The following is a 24,941-nucleotide window of genomic DNA, read 5'->3' on the forward strand; positions in this document are numbered from 1 at the left end:
CTTCATCATCAATCCTTCCAGTGAACACCCAGGACTGATCTCCTTTAGGATGGACTGGTTGGATCTCCTTGCAGTCCAAGGGACTCTCAAGAGTCTTCTCCAAAACCACACTTCAAAAGCATTAGTTCTTCAGCGCTCAGCTTTCTTCACAGTCCAACTCTCACATCCATACATGACTACTGGAAAAACCGTAGCCTTGACTAGATGGACTATATACTTAGCTTTCCTGAAAAAAAAAAGAAAAAAATAAATCCAAGCCAAGATTGCAGCTGCTGCTGCTACCAAGGAAAAGAGGAAGAAAAAAAGAACCCAGTGAAGGAAGTCATTCTTTCATCAGGCTCATCAGCAGGAAACTAGGGCTCAGAGTCTGGTCCCTTCTCCAGCTAGGAGAGAAACAAAAAAAGTCACCAAGCTTTTGTTTTTCTTTTTCATCTTAGACAGTCTCCAGGCTCAGAAGGCCATGGGGGAGGGCTGCAGGAAGCGAGACCAGGGAAACACTGGTGCAACCTCTCTAAGAAAGTGGCTACCTTTGCTCCCGCGGGTGCTCTTGGATTATTTACTGACAGTCATCAGAGGGCACTTCCTGCAGTTGTCCCTAGGCCTCTCTTCTTCTCTAAGCTGCCCTGGAAAAACACAAACAATGTTAGGACTGGGTGTATAGTAAAAGTAAATTGATTGTAATCAAAAATCTGAGGCTTTGCCCATGCCTGAAGTGCATGGAAGTTGTTAACATGGGTTTGACCACTGCTTTCCAGATAGAGAAACTGTTCCTTTGTTAAATAACTATAGCTTGCAACAGGATAGCAGCAATTTTGAGTACCTGTTTCACGCCAGGCTGTATGGTAAGTGTTCGGTAATATAAGATGAAAATATCACTCTTGGCTTCATCGAGCTTAGTCTAGTAGAAGCACACAAACCATTAGAATACAACAGGACAGTTGCTATAACGGAGGTTCAGACACAGAATGTGGATGCAAAGGGGCCCAAGTCTGCACTGAGACCAAGGGGGCACAGCAGAGGAGGCAGCCTCCAAACTAAGATGTACAAGGTATACAGTATTTTACCAGGCAGAGCACTGAAGAGGGGGAGTTCTTTAGAAGAAATAATATGTGCAAAAGGATGAGGGTCCAAGACAGCATAATCATTCAGGAAACTTCAATACAGTTCCAGCAGGAAAAGTCACGGAAGAGGAGACTGAATTAAAAGACTGATTGATAGATGATGTGAAAGGAGTAGGTCTTTAGGGAGGAGACCTTGACAGATGAAGAATAAAATCGACATCAGAAACTACTGATAATGTCTGCCAGTAATCCAGGTGCGGGATGATACGGGCAAGACTAAGAAATGCGTTCATTCTTTTGCATCATTTCCAGAATTACTGAATATGTTATGTGCCCTAGACAGTTTTCCAGAGGCCAAGGATCAAATGGCGAGTAAAGCAGATGTTGTGTCTGTCTGCATGGAGCTTGCAGTCTAGGAGGAAAGCCAGAGATTAAATATTGCATAAATAATTCATTACAGTTGTGCAGCATGCTATGAGAGAGTACAAGTCCCATGACTGCAAAGAGCAGGTAAGGTGATCTTGTCTGAGAGTACCAGGGAAAAGGCTTCCCTGAGGAAGTGAATTCTAAGCTGCAAGAAGTGAAGGTTGAGGCAGGGGTAAAAGGAATTGAAATAAGGAATGCAGCAGAGATAGAAAATAGGAGTTGTGATAGGTTGCACTATTGATTGCAGATACTCAACACACTTTCCCAACCCACGGATGTGGGACTTGAGTTTGCCAATGGCGGTGGCAAATGAAATGTGCATCGAATTGATTTGTCCATGCCTGAGCAGAGGATTTGAAAGTGATTTCTAGTTCTGCCATTCCTCATTTCCCTTTGCCAAACCCTGTTTTGGGACGGCGTCTTCAGCTTGGATCCCAGAATGAAGAAGACAAATAGAGAGCCCAGAGTGGGAGTCAGTCCACAATCCACTCACAATCCATTCACAAAATATAACTTCATGTTGTCAACCATGGAAACTGGGGGGAATTGTTTCTTACCCCAGCATAACCTAATGGTGGCTGACAAATACGGAAGGAGAATAAAGCTTAACTGCTGATTAGAGGTACAACATAAAAGAGTGGGGGAAAAAAATGGAAGAGAACTTCAAACAGTGTAGCCTGAGCAATTAAAATTAAGTGACTAGGTTACTAACTTGAAAGGGAAGATAAGATGGAAAATAGCGATTTAGGCTTTGTATTAAATTAAAGGGCAGGCTGAATATTTGGGGAGACACGTTCTCTCAGTAACCAGAAAGGTAAATTAGGAGACCAAGGACAGGTCAGGATCAGAAGGATTTGTGGATCGTGACTTTAAAGGTGACATCTGAGCCCTGGGGTAAATGAGCTCACTGTGGGTAAGTGCGCTCACTGGGTCTCAGGAGAGAAAGAGAATGGAGGCGGGGCAGAGGGCAGATCCTTGGGCATGGCTGCGTTTTTCAGAGGCCTGAGTGACAAGAGCACAAGTCCTGACAGAAAGGAGCAGGAGTGTTGGGTTGAGAAAAAATCAAGGATGCAAGATCGCCTCTAAAGCAGCCTTGCTCCCCCGCCCCAAACAGTGAACCTAAACTAGATCAAAACTATAGCTGTCACTACCCACTCACAGGAGGTGAGTCACCTGGAGATCTTGTTAGAAGTGTTAAAAATGCACATTCTGATTCTACAGTTCTTGTGTGTGTGCTCAGTCGTTTCTGACTCTGTGTGGCCCCTGGACTGTTGCCCGCCTGGCTCCTCTGCCCATGGAATTTTCCAAGAAAGAATACTGGAGTGAGTTGCCATTTCCTACTGCAGGGAATCTTCCCGACCCAGAAAGAGAACCTGGGTCTCTTGCATCTCCTGCTTTGGCAGGCAGATTCTTTATCACTAGCCCCACCTGGGAAACCCAGGTGGGGTTAAGTGGGGTCCAAGAGTCTGCATTTCTAACAAACTCCCAGGTGATGCCAATGCTGCTGGTCTATTCACCAGATTTTAGAAGCAGGGCCCTGGGAATGGAAGAAATAACAACATGCAGATGCAGTCAATAAATTCCAGATTGGGACTCCCTGGTGATCTAGTGGCTGAGACACCACAGGCCTGATGCAGGGGACCTGGGTTCGATCCCTAGTCAGGGAACTAGACACCACATGCCACAACCCTGCATGCTGCAACTAAGACCCAGCATAGCCAAATAAATAAATAAAAATAAATATTAAAAATAAAATAAATCCAGATTAAGGGAAACCCTTCATGACAACCTCATTTCTTAAAACGAAAAATGAGGAAAAAATTTATAGATTTTCTCTAGAGATGTAACAACCAATAGCAATTCTTTGTTTAGATCCTTAATCAGGGTATAAGCAAATGTGTTTTGGAGCAATTGCAGAAATGTGAACACTGGATATTTGCTATGGGAGAATTATTGCTGACTGGAGAGATGTAGTGACAATGATTACATTTTAAAAGGTTCTTCAAGAGGGTACATACTTTATGATTCCATTTCTATGACATTCTAGAAAAGGCAAAACTGAGGAATTAAACGGCTTCCCTAGTGGCTCAGACGGTAAAGTGTCTGTCAGCAATGCAGGAGACCCGGATTCAATCCCTGGGTTGGGAAGATCCCCTGGAGAAGGAAATGGCAGCCCACTCCAGTATTCTTGCCGGGAAAATCCCATGGACCGCGGAGCCTGGTGGGCTACCGTCCATGGGGTCGCAAAGAGTTGGACACGACTGAGCAACTTCACTTTCACTTTCAAGGAATTAAAATGGGCTTCCCAGGTGGCGCTAGTGGTAAAAAGCCTGCCTGCCAATGCAGGAGACATAAAAGACTCAGGCTTGAGCCCTGTGTCGGGAAGATCCCTGGAGGAGGGCATGGCAACCCACATGAGTATTCTTGCCTGGAGAATCCCATGGACAGAGGAGCCTGGGGGGCTGCAGTCTATAGGGTCGCACAAAGTTGGAAATGACTGAAGCAACTTAGCACACACTCGTGGTTACTTGAGGATGGGAGTTGGAGTTGGCTTCAAAAAGGCACAGGGAAATTTTGAGGAGTAATGGAACTATTCTGTTTCCTGGGTGTGTGGTTATCTGAGTTTCTAAAACCTCAGAACTGTACCTAAGAAAGGAAAATTTTACTGCATATATTAATAAGTTACACCTTAATAAACCAGGCCAAAATAAAAAATAAACCCCCCAAAAGGGACATGATCATTTAGAGATACATACTGGAATATTTATAGATAAAATATTTCTGAGATTTGCTTTGAGATTTGGGGAAAGGGTGTTGATTTGATCATATAGAGGGAACAACATTGGCTTTAAATGGCTTATCGTTGAACCTTAGTGATTGAACCTGGGTGGTAGACCCATAAAACTAGTCTCTCTACTTTCAATGTGTTTAAAATTTACCATAGTAAAGAGTTAAAAAAAAAAAAAATTATAGCAGCAAAGGGCTCCATTAACTAGGATGTCTCCATAAGCACCTATATACCCCGGAGCACCAGAAAGGCAGGTTGGGGAGTAAGTTCTGGGAGCTCCGTCTTCACCGGGAGGTACCCTGAAAGTAGCAGTTCTGGTCCAACCCATGGTTGTTACCTTCTCCTCCATTCTAAAAGGACACAGTCCTGGCAGGGAAGTTATTCTCACCTGAGGAAGTGAATGGCAAACGGCCTGAAGGGCACCTCCCCACCCCCAAGGCCTCTGTGTGAGAAGGCCCTTTCACCAAAGGAGGCTTTGATAAACAAAGTCACTATCAGCAACCGGGGTGGGGTCCAGGCGGAGCTGTGGCCAAAGACTCCTTGGAACCAGGAAGCTCGAAAGGTCAGGGACTAGTCAGTACCACGCCTCACCGTCCAGGGGCCCTTGGGGCTGGGCTCTGTGGCTACTGAGATGGGTCGGGAGGGAGTCTCCAGCATGTCAGAGATATCACACCTGCTCACCGTGGCCGATACATTTCACGCTGCCTTCACTCTGCCTTGTCTTCAGCCTTTCCAACACCAAGAAACACCTTGAGGAAATGGAGGTGGGAGGAGACCAGGTTGGGGTAAATGTGAGCAAAGGGCAGGTGAAATTTATTCGGTGGAAAAAAAAAAAAAAAGGTACACGATTGGGCAGGAGCTTGAAGAAGAGTTATGGGATGGTCTTCTAGTAGAGGAGGACCTTGAGCAAATTTTAATGCCCAGAGAGAAAAAGATTGAAAATGTAAAAGAAATGAAGGAGATGGAAAGAAGTGAAACATAATTTGCCTGGACAGAAGGGACACCATGGAGTAGACACGTATTGCTTTGTCCCAGAGTCCTCTCCTTTTCTGGGACCTTCTCCTGCCCACCTTCCCCTGCCCCCACCCCTCTTCAGATGGCTACCATAGGAACAGCCATGGTAGCACACTGTGACCCAACTCCATGGCTAGAATTCATTGTCTTGGCTCAGGCTGACTAATCAGAATGCACCCATGGGGATCTGGAAGCAGAACTGAGCTCTTCCTGTTTCATCTAGCTGTCTAATGGAATGGAGATTTGAACTGAGGCACTATTGGTAACTTGTTCCAATGGATGGAGACATAGGCAGAACTGGTACCCAGCATAAGAGAATAATGAAGCAGTTCCAAAGAGAACTGTATAGGCAAGAGACAGTCCTGGTGGAAAAGAAGTCCCTGGTTTGAGCTCTGCTCAACGATCTAGCCACACAGAAATATTCTGAAGATAAACTGGAACCCTCATAGTAAAGTCACAGTTTTGCCTCAGCTATATGCAAAGAAAGAGGGGAATATAGAGGATATATATAAACACCTGGACACATTTGGAGGGTGAGAGAAGATTGAAGCAATTCATTGCTGTTTAATCACTAAGTCGTGTCCAACTCTCTGTGACCCCATAGACTGCACCCCACCAGGCTTCTCTGTCCATGGGATTTCCTGGGAAAGAATATTGGAGCGATTTGCCATTTCCTTCTCCAGGCAATCGTCCCCACCAAGGGATCAAACCAGTGTCTCCGAGAGCTCCTGCATTGGCAGGCGGATTCTTTACCACTGGGCCACCTGGGAAGCCCCAAAGCAATTCATACCTCTGCAAGAAATGGGAAGAAACACTGTCTCCTGAAAAAGAGACGTCCAGGTAAGAGGTCAGGGGCTTTAAAGTGAAGAAGATTGGGGCCGAGAAGATCATTTTTTTTTTTTTTTTACTAAATTCTCTAATCATTATAATAGTTGGAGGCAAGAATGTAAAATTTATATCTTCTGTAGATAGAGACAGTCATTACCAGGAAGGTTACAAACTAGACACCAAGAAGAGCCACAGATTTTCTTCTAATTAGCTGTGCAGCCTGGGGAACAAATGGGAAGTTAGAGGACACTTGACCCTCCTTGGAAGTGTGAAAATGTAAAGAAATTTAATCCTAGAAATATCTGACAATTCCCAAAGTGAGTGGACCCACCACCAGGGCTGGGATTTCTCTCCATAGGAAGACATTAGTAATGTATTTTAGGGTGTGCATTTTGAAGAAACCTTTGACAGGATTTATAGTGATAATTTCAGACAATAATCCGGGTAGCTCCTTGCAGATACCAACGAACTACAAACAACTCATGAATTTTCGTCCTGGCGACATTTCCGGCCAATCAGTGAGGAACAGGAAGTGGAAGGGATGGGACCCAGGCTGTGTCTGAACCACAGCTCTCCCTGCCCTCTCTCTCTGGTGCTTCTAGGGTCTGTGTGGTTTCCTACTTGATGATGACTTTGACCAGATTAAATCCCACTCTCAACATCCATTCATGGAAAAAACTGCTGGAACCTCAGTGCCAATTTTTGATGAAATTGCCATGTGAATTTGTTGAGTCCAGAAGGTGTGTCTCAGTAATGTCTCAAGGCTGTCCACAGACTGAGTTAATCCACAACATCTCAGCACCAAGTTCAGCCTTCCATCTCCTCCTCGTAGCAAGATCAGCCTAGGCTGGAACCCTCCGGGGAAGCCTCCCCAAAGCACCACAGCTTAGGGGGAGGGGACAGGAAGCAGTTCTGGAAATGAGAGTGACAGGGGCAGAGTTAGAGGGATGTGGGTGATGACAGGTGATGATGTAGTGGTGAGGATGGTGAGGACGACTAACGCTCACTGAGAGCCTACCATACTCACTCCCAGAACTGTTTAACTTTTTTCAAGTGTAAGTTCATTTATCTCTGACACAAACTCTATAAAGAAGGTATTACCACCATTTTACAGATGGCGAAATTAAGGAATGGAGAGAATGAAATGCGTAAGTTGTCCAAGGCCACATAGCTATTAAAGAATGAAAATAGGTGGAACAAAAAGAAGATTGCACTGATATAGTGACTTAATCTGATTTTAAAAAAAGATTTAGTCTAGTATTTTTCTTCCTGCCCACCACCAAATATTTCATCAACATATGCCAGAGCTTGTTTTCCACAAACCTGCAAAAACATCCCTTAGCCCCTGACCCAAGGGGTGAGAAAGCCATTGTAATTCCTGCATATACTTAGAGAAATACTGGCAAGAAGTTTTCCTAACTTCATTTCTTTGATTTAGCTTCCTTTCCCAAACACAGCATGGCATGTTTTAAAATTTGTTTCTTCCTACAAGTAGAAATTGCCCTTGAAATTTAGTTTTTGTGTGTCTAAATGATCTTTCTTTCCTGTTTTCTTGACTTGAGCTAAATATGAGACAGCTTACTGAAATGCTCAAGTTCCATTTCCTTCCTTGCTACTTCTCTTCCTTTCTGTGTTTACCCCTCCTTTTGGAAAATGTCTCTTTCCCCAAACACACTTGAAAGACTCATTTGCTCAGTGAGTTAGGGGAAATTTTATTGGGTTGGCCAAAAAATTCCCTTGGGTTTTTCTCTAAGACGTTATGGGAGAACCCAAGCAAACTCTTTGACCAACCCAATACCTTTACTGAGTGCTTTGAGAAGTACTTTAATTCAGTGCTATTGAATACAAAATGTGTTCCATTTAGTTGTGCTCTTCATAGTCGAGAGACTTGACCTTTGGGCCCTGTTGGATTGTGTCCCCCACAAATTCTCATGTAGAAGTCCTAATCCCAGTATTTCAGAATATAACTGTATTTTGAAGATGCGGTCTTTAAAGAGATAATTCAGTTAAAATGAAATTATTGGGCAGGGCTCTGATTCAATATGACTGGTATCCTTAGAGGAAGAGGAGTTTGGGACCCAGACACACACAGAGGAAAGGCCACGTGGATATGAGAGAGAACATGGCCAGCTACAGGCCAAGAAGAGGCCTCAGAAGAAACCAGTCCTGCTGAAAACTTGGCCTCAGATTTCTAGCTCCATCCAGAATTGCAAGAAAATTTCTGTTCTTTAGTCACCTCGTTTGTGGTATTTTGTTATGGCATCCCCAGCATATTAATATGGGCCCCCACTCCAAACCCACCTTTTTCGTTTGAGTCACTCAGCCTTCAAGCCTATGTACCTGACAGTACCTGGATCTCTCTGCTTGTATATCCCACTGACGATTAACACTCTGTATGTCCCCATTTCTACCACCTCTCAGCCCGACAACCGCCATTCCAATCCTACTTCTATCAGTTCTGCTCTTTTTATTTTTAGATTCCACAAATCAGTGGGGCCATACAGTATTTTGTCTTCTATCTGATTTATTTCCCTCGGCGTAAAGCTCTCCAGAGCTGTCCCTATTGTTGCACATAGCAGTTTTTAAAAAATGGATGAATACTATTCCATTAGGTAGATAGATACCAAATTTTCTTTCTTTTTCTTTTTTTGTAGAATATTAGTTCCCCTAGCAGGGATCGAACCCAGGAACCCTACAGTGAGAGTGCCAAGTCCTACGACCTGGACTATCAGGGAATTCCCTGTATTTTCTTTATTCACTCATCTGTCAGTGGACACTTAGGTTGTTTTTGTGTCTTGCCTATTGTGAATGATGCTGCAATGAACATAGGGGTGCAGATATCTCTGACAGATCCCGTCAGTTCCCTGGGATGATGGGTTACTTTCAGAATTGCAGTCTTGCTGGATGAGAGCCAGTTATGTGATGTTGCTGGGTCTGTGGGGGTGGGTGGACTCCCTAGCTGGCAGGGATGTTACCAGAGGTTTGGGCAGGTGTAGATTCTGTCTGATCTGGTATGTCTGGTATGAGACTACCTCTAGTACTTTGTTCAATATTCTGGTGTTGGGAGCAGGATCTGCTTCAATTTCCACAGCTGGGTCCTCAGGAAGCAGCCTATTAGCAGATACATGGAGGTAGTTCCCACCAGGTCCATGGGAGGACCTGGTAATTGGATGAATCCCTGGACAGGCACAAATGATTCTGGACTGTGGCTGAGAAGGGGTGAAACTGAGGCCCATGGTTATTTCAGGTTTCGCACACAAGAGTAAGGTCTGCAGACCTGGGTCTGGAGGTATGGATTGGAGGGTCTCCCACCAGATTCCCTGGGTGGGCTGGACTGCTTCACAGCCATGATCAGAGGGGCTGGAACCAAGTATAGGGCCATTTTAGGGTTTGGAGCATCTGCTGCTGGGTCCTTCCATCAGCAGGACCATTGGCTAACTGTGACTAGGATGGACTGAATCCTAGTTAAAGGTTATTTTAAAATCTACAGTTTGACTGAGTTAGGAGGGATATATGCAAGGATTCCCAGATCACAGGCAAGACTGGCTAGACCCTGTTCATAAGCCACTTCAGAATCCACAGCAAGACTGAGGTCTGAGTGCGGGTTGTCAAACGCATGGGTAGGCGTGACACCTTCTGGGTCCCTTAGTGAACAGTGCTGGTGACAGAACCAAAGCCAAATGGTGCTGTAGCCGAGTCCTCAGATTCGGAGCTGTTTCAAGTCTGTGACCAGTGAAGTCAGCACCCTGGATTCAGGACTGCCTTCACAAAATATCTCTCCCTGTTCTGGGACTGGACTAAGGTTTCATAATCAACTTGGGTCCCAAAGCCACAAAGGCACTTTTCTCCCTGATGGATGCTGAATTATTGTCTTTGATGAGAGGGGTAGGAACAAGAAAGTATTCAGCCATCTTGCCAATGTTATTTTGAATATTCCTTTAATGAAGGATGATATATCTCATCATCCTCATTATCTCATCATCTCTTGGAATTTGCATTTCCTTGGTGATTAGTGATGCTGAGTATCTTTTCGTTTGCCTGTTGACCACTTATATGACTTCTCTGGAAAAACGTCCATTCATGTCCTCTGGCCATTCTTCCTTATTTTTTTTTTTGAGTAAACAAGTTCTTTGTATATTTTTGATATTAACCTATTATGGGATATATTGTTTGCAAATATCTTCTCCCCTTCATAGGCAGACTTTCCATTTTGTTGACAGCTTCCTTCACTGCGCAAAAGTTTTCTTAGTTTGGTGCAAGATTATTTTTACTTTTGTTTCCCTTGCCTGAATAGACACATCAAAAAAATATATTGGTAAAACCAATATCAAAGAGCGTACTGCCTTTGTTTTTTCTTTTCTTAGAGGTTTATGGTTTCAGATCTTGTACTTAAGTTTTTTTTTAATGGTATATAAATTTAATAAGAAGGTATATGAATTTAATAAGAAGAGCAGATAAAACCATATCCTTCTTAATTAATTTACCAGGAAATTAAAGGAAACAGCATAAAGTTATTTGCCTTACCTAGAATTTTACCAGATGGTGGACCTTATGAGTTAGCTTGAAGCCTTTAATTTTGGGTACTTTACTTGCTTTGAAAGATGACAACTTGAAAGACTGAAGGGCTAAAATAGTTATATTCAGTCAGGGTTCAGTTACAAGAGACAAACCACTCCAGCCTGTGGACTGGACTGCTAAGAATGACTTCTATTGCTTTGTTTTGTTTTTCATTTTGTCTGTGCCAGATCTTAATTGCAGAATGTAGGATCTTTTTTTATTTTTTAATTTATTTTAATTGAAGGCTAATTACTTTACCATATTGTGTTAAGTTTTAATTCATTTTGAGTTTGTTTTTGTCTATGGTGTGAGAAAGCAGTCCAGTTTCTTTTGCATGTAGCTGTCCTGTTTCCCCAACACTATTTTTCCCATTTCATATTCTTGCCTCCTTTGTCATAGATTGACCATGTAAGTGTGGGTTTATTTCTGGGCTCTCTATTCTGTTCCGTTGATCCACCTGTCTCTTTCTATGCCAGTAGCATACTGTTTTGATTACTGTAACTTCATTATATTTTAAAATCAGGGAGCATGATGCCTCTAGTTTTGTTCTTCTTTCTCATGATTGTTTGACCATTTGGAGTCTTTTATGTTTTCATACAAATTTAGAAAAACATGTTTTAGTTTTGTGGAAAATGACTTTTTAAAAGAAATTGGGTTGCAGTGCCAAACTGTGGGACCTTAGTTTCCTGATCAGGGATTGAACCTAGGCCCCAGGCAGTGAGAGCAGGGAGTCCTAACCAGTGGATTGCCAGGGAATTCCCTGACTTTGGCATTTTGATAGGAACTACATTAAAGGAAATGGCAATCCACTCCAGTACTGTTCAGTTCAGTTCAGTCGCTCAGTTGTGTCCGAGGGAAACCCCATGGACAGAGGAGCCTGGTAGGCTACAGTCCATGGGGTCACAAAGGGTCGGACACGACTGAGCGGCTTCACTTTCCCTTTCACATTAAATCTGTAGATTGCCTTGTGTGGTATGAATTATTGATCCTTTCTAATGTATTTTTTATTTCCATTATTGTATTCGTTGGCTCTGCTTAGTTCTTCTTTATATATTTTTACTCTATTATATTTCTCACTGTGTTCATCCAGTCTTTTCCCAAGTTCATTGAGTATCTTTATGGTCATTACCTTGGACTCTCTATCAGGTAAATTGCTTATTACCACTTTGTTTAGTTCTTCTTCTGGAGTTTTGTCCTGTTCCTTTGTTTGGATATGTTGGTAGGTGGGACTGGCCAACAGTCTGATTAGCTACTAGGCCCTATCTCATGCAGTGTCTGCTGGTTACACGGCCCAGGGCATCCTGGGGCTGGTACTCACCTGCTGATGGGTGGGGCCAGGCCCTTGAGCTAATAGGTTTGAGGGAAAAACTAAAGAGATTTGTGGATAATCAGTAAAATTTAAAAATGGGCTGCATAGTAGAATGTATTATGTAAATAATAAGTTTTAGATGGGATAACAATACTGAGGCTATGTAGCAAAATAGCCGTGTTCTTAGAATATATCCTTAAGTATTTAGAAGTGAAATACTTCTGAATTTCAAGTGACTTAGAAAAAATAGTATATGTGTGCATATATATATATATATATATATATAATATATCATATGTTATCCACATGAACAAAATATCTAGGAATAAACTTAGTCAAGCAGGGAAAAGACTTACATACTGAAAACCACAAAACAGTACTGAAAAAAATTAAAGATGACCTAAATACATAGACATATCACGTTCATGAGGTGAAAGACAATATCATAAAAACGGCAATACTCCCCAAATTGACACATGGGTTAAATGCAATCCATATCAAAATTCCAAGAACATACATTGCATATAGGGGTATAAAATTCATATGGTATCCCAAAGAACTTAAAAAAAGCTCAAAAAAGTCAAGGACTCGAGTTCCTGATTTTGAAACCTACTGCAAAGCTACACATCAAAACAGTGTGGTACTGGCATAAAGAGAGATATATATAAATCAATGGAACAGACTTGAGAGGCCAGAAATAAACTTGTACATCTATGGCCAATTGATTTTCAACAGAAGTGCCAAGATCATTCAAAGAGGGAAAGGATATCCTCCTCAACAAATGGTGGTAGGACAACTGGATGTCCATGTGCAAAAGAATGGAGTTGTGCTCCCAACTGCAAACCACATTAACAAACTAACTCAAAATGGATCAACAACCTAAATACAAGAACTCAAACCATAATGTTATTGGAGAAGAATATAGGGATTTGGGATTTGGCAATGGATTTTTCTCAGATATGAGAATGTGTGCACAATCAACAACAGACAAATTAGATAACTGGACTATATCAACATTTTAAACCATTGTACATCTATGGACTTTATCAAGAAAGTGAAAAGATACCTATAAAATGGGAAAAAATATTTGGACATTACATATCTAATAAGGGTATAGCATTCAGAATATATAAAGAAATTTTACAGTTCAATAAGAAAACAAGCCAATTCAAATATAAGAAAAGAGCCCTTGTGGGATTATGAAATGGTGCAACCTCTATGGAAATTCAGTTCAGTTCTGTCGCTCGGTCGTGTCCGACTCTGCGACCCCATGAATTGCAGCACGCCAGGCCTCCCTGTCCATCACCATCTCCCGGAGTTCACTCAAACTCATGTCCATCGAGTTGGTGATGCCATCCAGCCATCTCATCCTCTGTCGTCCCCTTCTCCTCCTGCCCCCAATCCCTCCCAGCATCAGAGTCTTTCCCAATGAGTCAACTGTTCGCATGAGGTGGCCAAAGTACTGGAGTTTCAGTTTTAGCATCATTCCTTAAAATTTTAAATTGAATTACCATATGATCCAGTAATCTCACTTCTAGATATATATCCAAAAGAATTGAAAACAGGGTCTCCAAGAGAGATATGCAAGTCTATGTTAATACCAGAATTGACAACAGCTAAGAAGTGATGAGAGTGAAAGAGGTGAAAAAGTTGGCCTAAAGCTTAACATTCAGAAAATGAAGATCATGGCATCTGGCCCCATCACTTCATGGGAAATAGATGGGGAAACAGTGGAAACAGTGTCAGACTTTATATTTTTGGGCTCCAAAATCACTGCAGATGGTGACTGCAGCCATGAAATTAAAAGACGCTTACTCCTTGGAAGAAAAGTTATGACCAACCTAGACAGCATATTGAAAAGCAGAGACATTACTTTGCCAACAAAGGTCCATCTAGTCAAGGCTATGGTTTTTCCAGTGGTCATGTATGGATGCGAGAGTTGGACTGTGAAGAAAGCTGAGCGCTGAAGAACTAATGCTTTTGAACTGTGGTATTGGAGATGACTCTTGAGAGTCCCTTGGACTGCAAGGAGATCCAACCAGTCCATTCTAAAGGAGATCAGCTCTGGGTGTTCTTTGGAAGGAATGATGCTAAAGCTGAAACTCCAGTACTTTGGCCACCTCATGCGAAGAGTTGACTCATTGGAATTGGGGGCAGGAGGAAAAGGGGACGACAGAGGATGAGATGGCTGGATGACATCACCGACTCTATGGACGTGAGTCTGAGTGAACTCCGGGAGATGGTGATTGACAGGGAGGCCTGGCGTGCTGCGATTCATGGGGTCACAAAGAGTCGGACACAACTGAGTGACTGAACTGAACTGAAGAAGTGGAAGCAATTCAAATGTTCACCAACAGACAGATGGATAAATAAAATGTGGTATATAAATACAATGAAATATCTTTCAGTCTTAAAAAGGAAGGAACTCTTGTCACATGCTACAACATGGATGAACCTTGAGCACATTATGTTTAGTGAAATAAACCAGCCACAAGAAGACATGTACTGTATGATTCCAATTGTATCAATTACCTAAAGTAGTCAAATTCATAGATATATAAGACTGGTGGTTACCAGGGATGAGGAGAAGGGAAAAAGGGAGCTGTTTTATGAGTCCAGAGTTCCAGTTTTGCAAGAGGAAATAGTTCTGGAGATAGTTTTACAACAATGTGAATATATTTAACACTACTGAACTGCATACTTAAAAATTGTTAAGACGGTAAATTTCATGTCTTTTACCACAATAAAAAATGCATTAGAAAATAAAAATACCTGAGGAATAGTTCTGGATTTTACTATTTGCCTCATATTGACTCACTACTACTACTTCAATAAAAATACAGCTTAAAAAAAAGGGCGAAGAGTTTGAGTAAACATTTCTCCCAGAAAATATACAAATGGCCAAGATGCTCAACATAATTAGTCATTCGGGAAATGAAAATCAAGACCACACTGAGGTATCACTTCACACTCACTAGGATGCCTATAATTTAAAAGGAGAGATAAAGTAACAAAATAACAAATGCATACATTTCTGAGGAGAATGAAAAATGAAACTGAACAGTTTAGCAGTTCTCCTAGGAGGTATAGAATTACCACATGACCCAGCAATTCCTCCTATATACCCCAAAGGACTAAACATAGGTACTCAACATACCAGCACTATTTACAATAGTCAGAAGTTGGAAACAGGACTTCTGGTGGGAAACAGGACTTCTAGCGCCACCTAGGAGGCTGAAATCCTGTTTGATCATCTGATATTAATGTAAAAAGTGTGCCCAAATGATGCATTTAAATTCAGTGTATGTAATTTTTGTTGTTAAGGTGAAACTGACGTAGCATAAAACCATTTTTACGTGAACAATCCAGTGGCATTTAGCACTCACGGTGTTGTGCAATCACCACCTCTTTCCTGGTGGTCCAGTGGTTAAAAGTCTGCCTGCCAACACAGGGGACATGGGTTTGATCCCTGGTCCAGGAAGATTTCATATGCTGTGGGGAAACTAAGCCCCTGCACCACAGCTACTGAGCCTACATTCTGGAGTCTGCTGGCCACAACTACTGAGCCCACAGGTCACAACTACTGAAGCCCACCTACCCTGGAGCTCATGCTCCACAACAGGAGGAGCCACCACGTTGAGAAGCTGCGACTAGAGAGTGGCCCTCATTTGCCACAACTGGAGAAGGCACAGCAATGAAGACCCAGTGCAGCCAAAAATAAACTTAAAAAAATAAAAGTTGGAAACTGCCCAAATGGATGAATGGATAAACAAATTGTGACCTACATGTACAAAGTGATATTATTCAACCATTAAAAGGAATTAAAAAAACAGATACACACTACAATGTGGATGAATGTAAAAAAAAAATTTGAAGGCAGATACAGAGATCACATACTGTATAATTTCATTTATATGAAATAGACAGATTAAGTAAATCCATATAGACAGTGCACAGATTGTGGCTACCAGGGGCTGGTGGACGAGGGGAATGGGGAGCAATTGCTTAATGGATACAAGGTTTCCTATTGGGATGATGAAACTGTCTTGGCACCGAGAGACGTGCTGACTGCACAACACCGTGAGTGCTAAGTGCCACTGAATTGTTCACATAAAAATGAATGGTTTTATGCTACGTCAATTTCACCTTAGCAACAAAAATTACATATACTGAATTTAAATGCATCATTTGGACACACTTTCTACATTAATGTCAGATGCCCAAACAGGATTTGGGCCTCCTAGGCGGCGCTAGTGGTAAAGAACCTAAGTGCCAATGAAAGAGATATGAGAGTCATGGGTTTGATCCCTGGGTCAGGAAGATCTCCTGGAGGAGGGCATGATAATCCACTCCAGTATTTTTGCCTGGAGAATCCCATGGACAGAGGAGCCTGGTGGGCTACAGTCCACAAGGCCACAAAGAGTCGAACACAAATGAAGAGACTTACCACACAAATAGGGTTTAGCAGAATCTTTCAACTTTGAATGTGAAGCAGGCCTAAACTCAAACCTTTGTGATACTGAAGCAGAAGATGGATGTGATAATTTTGGAAAGTAAAAATTTATTTTAAACGCAGGGGTTTTTTTCTTGAGGAAAAAATATGGAGTAAATATGTAATAGATAGTAAGTGTTCCATTCTTCAGGGTACAGTGGGTTTCAAAGTTAGATCTTCTGGATTTTCATTCTCCCAACAATGTTCTGGAGGACTATCAAATGCACCGTATTTTCCCCACATCTTTCTGTTCTATTAAGAGCTGAATCATTGCTGATTCAAGATTTACTGTAATACACTCAACTTATTCTTCCTCTGCTAGCTGGCTCCATACTGCCACACTCTGAAAGACTAATACATATCAAAACTAGGGTTATGATCACATAATATGACTAAGCCTTACTTATTAAGTGCCATGCATTTTACTGCTTCCTGAATATACCTAGTGAAGTTATGAGACCTAGCCTAATTTACCATCTAGTATGCAGACAGACCACAAGCAGACCATTTGTGTATCATGATTAAATAGTACTATAAAGGAAAATAGTGCTACACTAGAGGAGAGGAATACAGTTTCTGGTTGTGTGGTCAGGAAAGGCTTCTCTTAGGAAGGACATGTAAGCTGAAAGCCTTGCATGGTATTAACAAATGGCAATAGTTGAGTTTTGGACTGTGGAAAATATGTGAAAGTAGGTTAAGAAGTTTGGAAAGTATTTAATTATAATGGGAAATAAATTGCGCATCTCCAACAATGGAGTTGACAGAACTTTGCATTTTAAAAAGATCGCAGAGAAAAGGCAGAAAGCACAGAGGCTCTTCGGGAGGCACCAGGACTTGGAGTAACTATGGTTAACTGGCTTTCAAGAAAGGCTGGCTGAATGCATCATTCTGTGATAGAACTGCAGGTGGCGCTAGTGGTAAAGAACTCGCCTGCCAATGCAAGAGACAGAAGGAACGCGGGTTCCATCCCTGGGTCGGGAAGATCATCTGGGAGAGGGCATGGCAACCCACTCCAGTATTCTTGCCTGGAGAATCACATGGACAGAGGAGCCTGGAGGGCTTCATTCCATGGGGTCGCAAGAGTCGGACACGACCCAAGAGACTTAGCACTCATGCACGTGACAGAACGATGACTGCAAAGCGGTTAAAGGACAACTGGATGATCAAGTATTTAAGCAAAAACAAAGCACAAGTTTTCAAGACCGGAACCAGGGCAGGGCACGCTCCTAAACTGCAAAACTTCGGATGGGAGCCTGAGGTACAGGAGAGCGCAGGACACTCGAACTCCGATCCCGCCTCCTTCCTTGGTATCATCAGAAGCCGTGTCCGGGACCAGAACTGCTCCCTAACCCAGAATCATACAGGAAAGAACACAGTAGAAAAACTAATCTTCCGTACTAAACCTGTGCCGCCTCGTACGCACCGCCCACAGACTCTTATCTCCCAACCGCTGATTAGCCCCACCCCGGAAGTACTGCCTACCAATGCTCACTTCCACTATACCAGGCGTCTGCACATCTCGCGAGAACTGGAAGAGCCTATGTGACCTGGGCTAAGCGGAAGTTGGATCTCTTTTTCGTGGCGCCTCGGAGGCTGTCGGCCGCTTCAGAATGAAGGTAGGACCTGGTGACGGGTGTCCGGGGAGGCTTGTGGAACGTGGAGCAAGCCCTACGATGTGTCGTTGGGCTCGAAAATCCTGGCCCTGGATGGAGAAGGGTCTGAGGCAGCAGAAGGATCGCTCTTCTGGGGCCGGAGCTCCATGGGAGAGCGGATGGCGAGCGATTGCAGCTGGAGCTACTCCGGTCTGGGAGCGCCATGGTGGCGTCTTGACCCCCAGGCGGGATAGAGGCGGCCGGGCTGACGGCGCCTAGGTCAGGCCCCTTGATCTGAGAGCGTGAACGGCTATGGACAGTAATTCTCCGTGGCGGCATTCCGCAAGCCTTGCAAGATGGGTCCTGTTTTTAGTGCTGTGTTTGTGGCGCCTTGCACGTGTCCTTTAGTGAATATAATCAAACTTTCTGTTAGTTGTGTGCGGGTGACAGGAAAGGCTTTTTGCTATGGGATAACTTTTCTAGTGGTTCTGCGATTTTCATGAAGTTCTTTTCCTCCTTGTCTGTAATTTTTAGCTGAACATCTCTTTCCCGGCCACTGGCTGCCAGAAGCTCATTGAAGTGGACGATGAACGAAAACTTCGTACCTTCTACGAGAAGCGTATGGCCACAGAAGTTGCTGCTGACGCTCTGGGTGAAGAATGGAAGGTAAAAGTTGAATTGTTACAAGTTGAACTGTCGCGTTGAATTGTTAGCTCTATTTAAGAGAGGTGGTAAACGCTGTTGGTAAATGTAATGGGGTTCACACTCGGGTTGTTAGTTCCAAATGTCACTTTATAAGGTGGCGCTATCACTTGGCAGGGTTATGTTTATGTAGATCAAATGAAAAATATATCGTTCTTGACCTGCAAGCTAAAGGCCTCCAAAGGGATCTTCAAAAGTGCCAAGAAGGTTGTTTCTGATTTATGGTTCCTTGATACTTTGGTTTCATAACATACTCTTTGTACCCCAGGAGTTAACAACTCTGGTAAAATAAAGGCTAGAAATATGACTTGGTTGAAAGGATTTTGCCAGTCTAACTTGGGAAACTGTTAGTATAGACAGAATTTAGTGACCAGAGGAAAGTATTTAGAATGTGAAATTGGTCCTAATGAACGGTACTAAGCAGAATTAAGGGTGTACTTAGAGGCCACAGTGCTTTGTTTTTAATGTGTCATCGTGTTCTTTTGCAGGGTTATGTGGTCCGAATCAGTGGCGGGAACGACAAGCAGGGTTTCCCCATGAAGCAGGGTGTCTTGACCCATGGCCGAGTTCGCCTGCTTCTGAGTAAGGGGCATTCCTGTTACAGACCAAGGAGGACTGGAGAGAGAAAGCGCAAATCTGTGCGGGGTTGCATTGTGGATGCCAATCTGAGTGTTCTCAATTTGGTCATCGTGAAGAAAGGTGAGCCTTTTATTCTGGAGTTTATTTTTGTCAACACTGACTTAAAGCTGATTGTCTTTGAAAGTGGACTAAGTGGCTTTTGTAATGCCTGAACAGTTTAGGGTTCTTGTTTGTAAGGAAGTTGTTGACTTAAAAACATCTGTTCACTTTTTTCTTTTAGGGGAGAAGGATATTCCTGGACTCACTGATACTACAGTGCCTCGTCGCCTGGGTCCCAAAAGAGCTAGCAGAATCCGCAAACTGTTCAATCTCTCTAAAGAAGATGATGTCCGCCAATATGTTGTGCGAAAGCCCCTAAACAAAGACGGTATGAGGGATTATGCAATATAGAGATTTCTTAATTTCATTGCTTGTACCATTCTATATGCATGTTGGAAGCCAATCTCTGCCTACTATTTACCTAGAATATGCATTTTTAGGAAATTAGTGTGGAAAAGGGTCAAGATGATGCAATTGGAATTAATCCTCAGTATAACCAGTGCCCTATAGTGTTAGAATTTTTCTTGAAAATTTGCTTTTGAGTCATTGTATGAGTTCATTCAAAGATAACATCAGTTAAGTTCATTGCTTTGGGGTTAAGAGAAAAGTCTGGGATTGTGATTGAATATGCTCTCATGCCCACACACTTGCTTTCTTAACATATCAGTCGTTTTAGTTTTTTGTTTACCAAAATTGGTGCCTTCATTAATGTAAGTTGCCTTAACTTCTGAATGTGGATAGCGATAGTTTTGCGAATTAGAAAACCATTCAAAATACCAGGGAACATACTTACGTTGAAGTACAGTTGACTTACTATAAAAATGTTTTAAGTTAATTTTGTTGTACAGCAAAGTGATTCAGATATATGTAAAATGTTTTCTGTTGATTTATCTCAGGGTATTGAATATATTCCCTGTGCTATGATATGAGTAGGACTTTATTCCATGTGTAATAATTTGCATCTGAGAATCCCTAACTCCAAATCCATCCCTCCACACCCAACCTCCCTTGGCAACCACCAGTCTGTTCTCTGTGTCAGTGAGTCTGTTTTGTAAAGTTTGTGTTATATTTTAGAATCCACATGTTTAAGTGATATGGTATTTGTCTTAACTGTGGCTTCATTCGGTGTGATCATCTCTAGGTTCATCCATGTTCTGCAAATGACACTGTCATTTTTTGTAGTTTAGTATTCCACTGTATATATGCCTGACATCCATTCATCTGTTGGTGGACACTGAGGTTGTTTTCCTGTCTTGGCTATTGTGAATAGTGCTGCTATGGACATAGGGGAGCATGCATCTTTCTGAATTACAGTCGTGTCTGGATATATGCCTTGGAGTGAGATTGTTGGATCATATGGGAACTCAGTTTTTAGTTTTTTCAAGAAAACTTGGTGTTTTACATTTTAAGCAGGTATATTGTTAGTCAGCATAACACATCATCATAAATAACATGCTAGTTTCAGGTTGAGTTTTCCTGACAAATCGGAAAAAAACTGGGGTATTTGTTTCCAGGACTGTGGGCTTAAATAAGCTAATTAATACCTGGCATGTGGTGAGTGCTTATTGGTCACTCATTCCAAATATTTGGAAACCTTCTCTGTGCCAGGTTCTATTAAGTGCTGAAGATATGGTATAAATACACAATTGTAGTCGCATCTCTGGAAATAACATTAGTAAGTGCTGCTGCTAAGTCACATCAGTCGTGTCCGACTCTGCGACCCCATAGACGGCAGCCCACTGGGCTCCCCCGTCCCTGGGATTCTCCAGGCAAGAACATGGGAGTGGGTTGCCATTTCCTTCTCCAATGCATGAAAGTGAAGTTGCTCAGTCCAACTCTTAGCGACCCTATGGACTGCAGCCTACCAGGCTCCTCTGTCCATGGGATTTTCCAGGCAAGAGTAGCTCATAGTATTTATAAGATGGTTCTTGTTTCTTTATAACTCCTTTATCATTTAGCAGAACCTGGACAGTTGATCATTTAGTCTTAGACTCTGTTTATATGGAGTGTTTATTGATCTCACAGGGGTCTACAAACTAAAACCATTACATCTGAAAAGATTCCTGCTGTGAAGCAGATTTATAATCCAGACAGGCTCAATGAAGATACTCCTAGGAATTTGTTGGTGGTCCAGTGGTTAGGACTCTGCTTTTACTGTGGTGGCCCAGGTTCAAATCCTGGTTGGGGAACTAAGCTCCTACAAGCAGCACAGCATTGCAAAAAAAATTTAATGAATGTTGATGGTTTTACTCCTCATAAGCAGATAAGCAGGTCCTTTCTGTCTTGGAAAATAGAAATTTGACTACCAGTTGGGACTTCAAAGCATGGCGGGTGGGACAGTGATGCAACTAATGCTTTACTTAGTTTTCATAACAAATTAAATACTGTTTTAAAGTAATGTTCACGTGTCTTATGGTATAGATACATAATATCCTACTAAGACAATGTAATTATGGAAGGGATATCAAAGTGAGTAGTAAAAATTAAGATAGGACTTCATCTTTTCAGCTAAGTAACATAAATTTGTTTGAACTTGATATCCAAACTATTGGTATTTAGTGAGCCGCTAGGATTAAATGTGCTACTAAGTTTGAATCTCTGATGTTTTAAAAATATAAATGTGGGTCCTCTTGAGCAAGGGTATGGAAGTGATCGAGTCATCTAAATTTTTAGGTAAGAAACCTAGGACTAAAGCACCCAAGATTCAGCGTCTCGTGACTCCCCGAGTTCTGCAACACAAACGCCGGCGTATTGCTCTGAAGAAACAGCGTACTAAGAAAAACAAAGAAGAGGCTGCAGAATATGCTAAACTTTTGGCCAAGAGAATGAAGGTAAATCTCAGGGGGAAATAGGAGTTATGGGATTTGTGTTTTTTAATCCAGATGAGCTCTAACTGCACTTTGTTTTTTGTTTTGTTCAGGAGGCCAAAGAAAAACGGCAGGAGCAGATCGCCAAGAGACGGAGGCTGTCCTCCCTGAGAGCTTCTACTTCGAAGTCTGAGTCCAGTCAAAAATGAGGTGTTCTGAGAGTGACAAATAAAGCAGACCAGACACCAGCTCTCCCTTCTTGACTTTTAATTGATGATCAAATAGATAAATGAAGGTCCACAAACATGGAAAAGGAGGTGCTGCATAATCTAGCAGTGGAACAGGTCTGCAGGAGATCCTTCAAAGTGACAGTCCTTCAGATTCAGAACCAGACCACATATGATAGTGGAAGCCATGGCCAGAACAGAGTTCCTTTAGTGGGTGTCTCAGAATTCGTACATTGATTGATTGATTGACTTTTCAGCAAGGCATGGGACAAGATAGGGGAAATAAATGACTTAGGACTATTAATCTTTGACAGACTTTATTTTAAGGAATGCAGTTTCTACACGATATATGAAAAGTGCCCTTGTGAAGATGGACATTGTCATATGTAAAAAGAATAACTTGTGAAAAACACAGTTAATGGATGCCATTTCTAGAATAGTTTTTACAAAGCTCTTAAAAACAGTGCAGATTTAATACATTAACAGAAACCTTTTCAACTCAAGTGAATTTACATTTTTATATTTCACACTCTGCAAGGGACTTGACTGTACCTGTTTTTAGACACTTGCATCTATGAAGGATGTGCACAGAAAGTATACCTTGTACTGTGGTTTATGGGATGTAGGATCTTAGCTTCCTGATTAGGGATTGAACCCAGACCTGTGGCATTCAGAGCACACTCCTATCCACTGGGCCATCAGGGAATTCCCAAATCCTGTATGTACCATGCCTGCTTTCTATAGTAGCTGCAGTTAGAACCTTTATTCAAACCCTTAACAGACAGAGGGTCTTGCAAAGTGGCTTTGGCATGTAGAGACTGAGGAAGTGCTTCAGTTAAGAGTATGCAGAAGAATCACCCAAGGATCTGGTTAAAAAGTGGATGATGATTGGGTAGTTTGGGGCAAGATTCATAGAAGGGATCCCCACACAAGTCTTTTTTAAATTGGAGTGCAGGTGATTTACAGTGTTATTAATTTCTGCTGTATAGGACCATTAGCTCTGAAGAGTTACAAAACTTCAATTGGCGACTGACAGAAGTTAGAGTTCTAAAAGGTAACAGACCAAAAGGCAGGCGGGTCTGGTATAAATCCAGAATTGTAACCCAGTAGTTGGTTGATTCTAATGCATAAAACACAAGAACCACCCTGATTTCAAGGAGTACAGTCCCTAATGTGGACAAACAAGGTGGCCCTTGACCATTCTAGCTCATGAAATCTGGTAGATTTAAAACTTTAACACTGCAAAATGCAGGTTACTATAATCAATGTATAAAATGCAGCCGATGCAGTTAATCTAAAACCAGAGTAAGGAAATGCTAACCTGGCATACTTTGAAAGATGGGTTTTCAGAAATTAATTAGATTTAAGTCAATGATTTGATGTTTTGTCTTTGTTTTTGCTATAAATTTCTATTGCCCAGTGGTAGGTGCTAGAAAAGGCCTTTAAGCAACTTTAATACAAATCAGTCATTTCTGAATAGGCTAAGCTTTATAATGAATGTTTTTTAGATTAATAGTAAAAGTTACTGTAAAATTCATAATTCCTAAATGTATAAGATTTAGGAATACATCAGAGTAATTTTTAGTGGGAAGTGCTTTGCTAAGTAATAGTTCAAATTAATGAAAACCACAGAAAAGTGGGAAAACATGATACTGGAATTCTGAAGACAAGAACTTGAATTACTGTGCACATTTCAGGAGCCTTAAAAATGTAAGAGACAAGAACAGCAAACTTGTGAAGTTTTCACTTTATTCAACCTCAATTTTTTTTATATGCAAGGTAATTCCAAACTTTCTGTTGCAGCAGTGTTAAAAGTGTTAAAACTAGTACCAAGTTTTAAGTTGCAAAAAATACATACTCTGAGACAGTGCAAAAGATCCATTTTTAAGGCAATGAGAATTATAAAGTTCTTTCACTCAGCACTTTAACCATAAGTTGAAACAAGGATTCTGCATAGGTCTTAATAACCCCGAAATCTTGGAAGATTGGTATAGTAACAGTGTGTGATGTTAACTGTACCATCTGGAAATAGTTATCAACTGTGATTCAGTCATCTGCATAATTACTGTAAAAGGAAGCACACATAATCATTGGTTTTTCAAACCATGCATGCAAAGGTAAGGAAGACATTTACTATCGTTAAGGGATGGTTTAATGAAAGGCATGAATGTCAGTAAGGCATGTGAGGTCATGATTTTCTTAAACCTACAAGCAACAAGCTTAATAAGCTTTAATGTTTTAAGACTTGATTCATCCTAAAAAACCATATTTACAAATGCACAAATAAGCATACAATCTAAATATACAAGAACAGAATTCTGTGCAGTGCAAGTTATTCCACAGGTTTTTAAAAGTGAACAATAGTGACAATTTATGTGCCTGAACAATTTCAGACCCAAAGACACACACAAGAATTTTAATTTTGTGAATTATGAAGCTGATCTAATTTAAACTATTTGG

At 41.7% G+C, this 24,941-nt stretch overlaps 1 protein-coding gene across 1 annotated transcript; it reads left to right on the top strand.

Annotated features, from left to right (window-relative positions):
• The first annotated feature begins 18,006 nt into the window (after positions 1-18,006).
• On the top strand, positions 18,007-22,533 carry RPS6 (ribosomal protein S6). The gene is made up of 6 exons (XM_052644626.1): positions 18,007-18,091; positions 18,602-18,733; positions 19,258-19,468; positions 19,629-19,775; positions 22,121-22,278; positions 22,368-22,533. Exons 1-6 carry the CDS (start codon positions 18,086-18,088, stop codon positions 22,461-22,463), a joined length of 750 nt encoding a protein of 249 aa, XP_052500586.1. The 5' UTR covers positions 18,007-18,085; the 3' UTR covers positions 22,464-22,533.
• Positions 22,534-24,941: the final 2,408 nt, after the last annotated feature.

The sequence above is a fragment of the Budorcas taxicolor genome, chromosome 8 (assembly GCF_023091745.1).
Source record: "Budorcas taxicolor isolate Tak-1 chromosome 8, Takin1.1, whole genome shotgun sequence".
Classification (NCBI taxonomy): domain Eukaryota; kingdom Metazoa; phylum Chordata; class Mammalia; order Artiodactyla; family Bovidae; genus Budorcas; species Budorcas taxicolor.

Excerpts from the sequence above, each read along its gene's own strand:
- RPS6 (XM_052644626.1), top strand. Across the intron at positions 18,734-19,257 it reads CTCTGGGTGAAGAATGGAAG|GGTTATGTGGTCCGAATCAG; the intron begins GTAAAAGTTGAA and ends GTTCTTTTGCAG. Across the intron at positions 19,776-22,120 it reads AAAGCCCCTAAACAAAGACG|GTAAGAAACCTAGGACTAAA; the intron begins GTATGAGGGATT and ends CTAAATTTTTAG.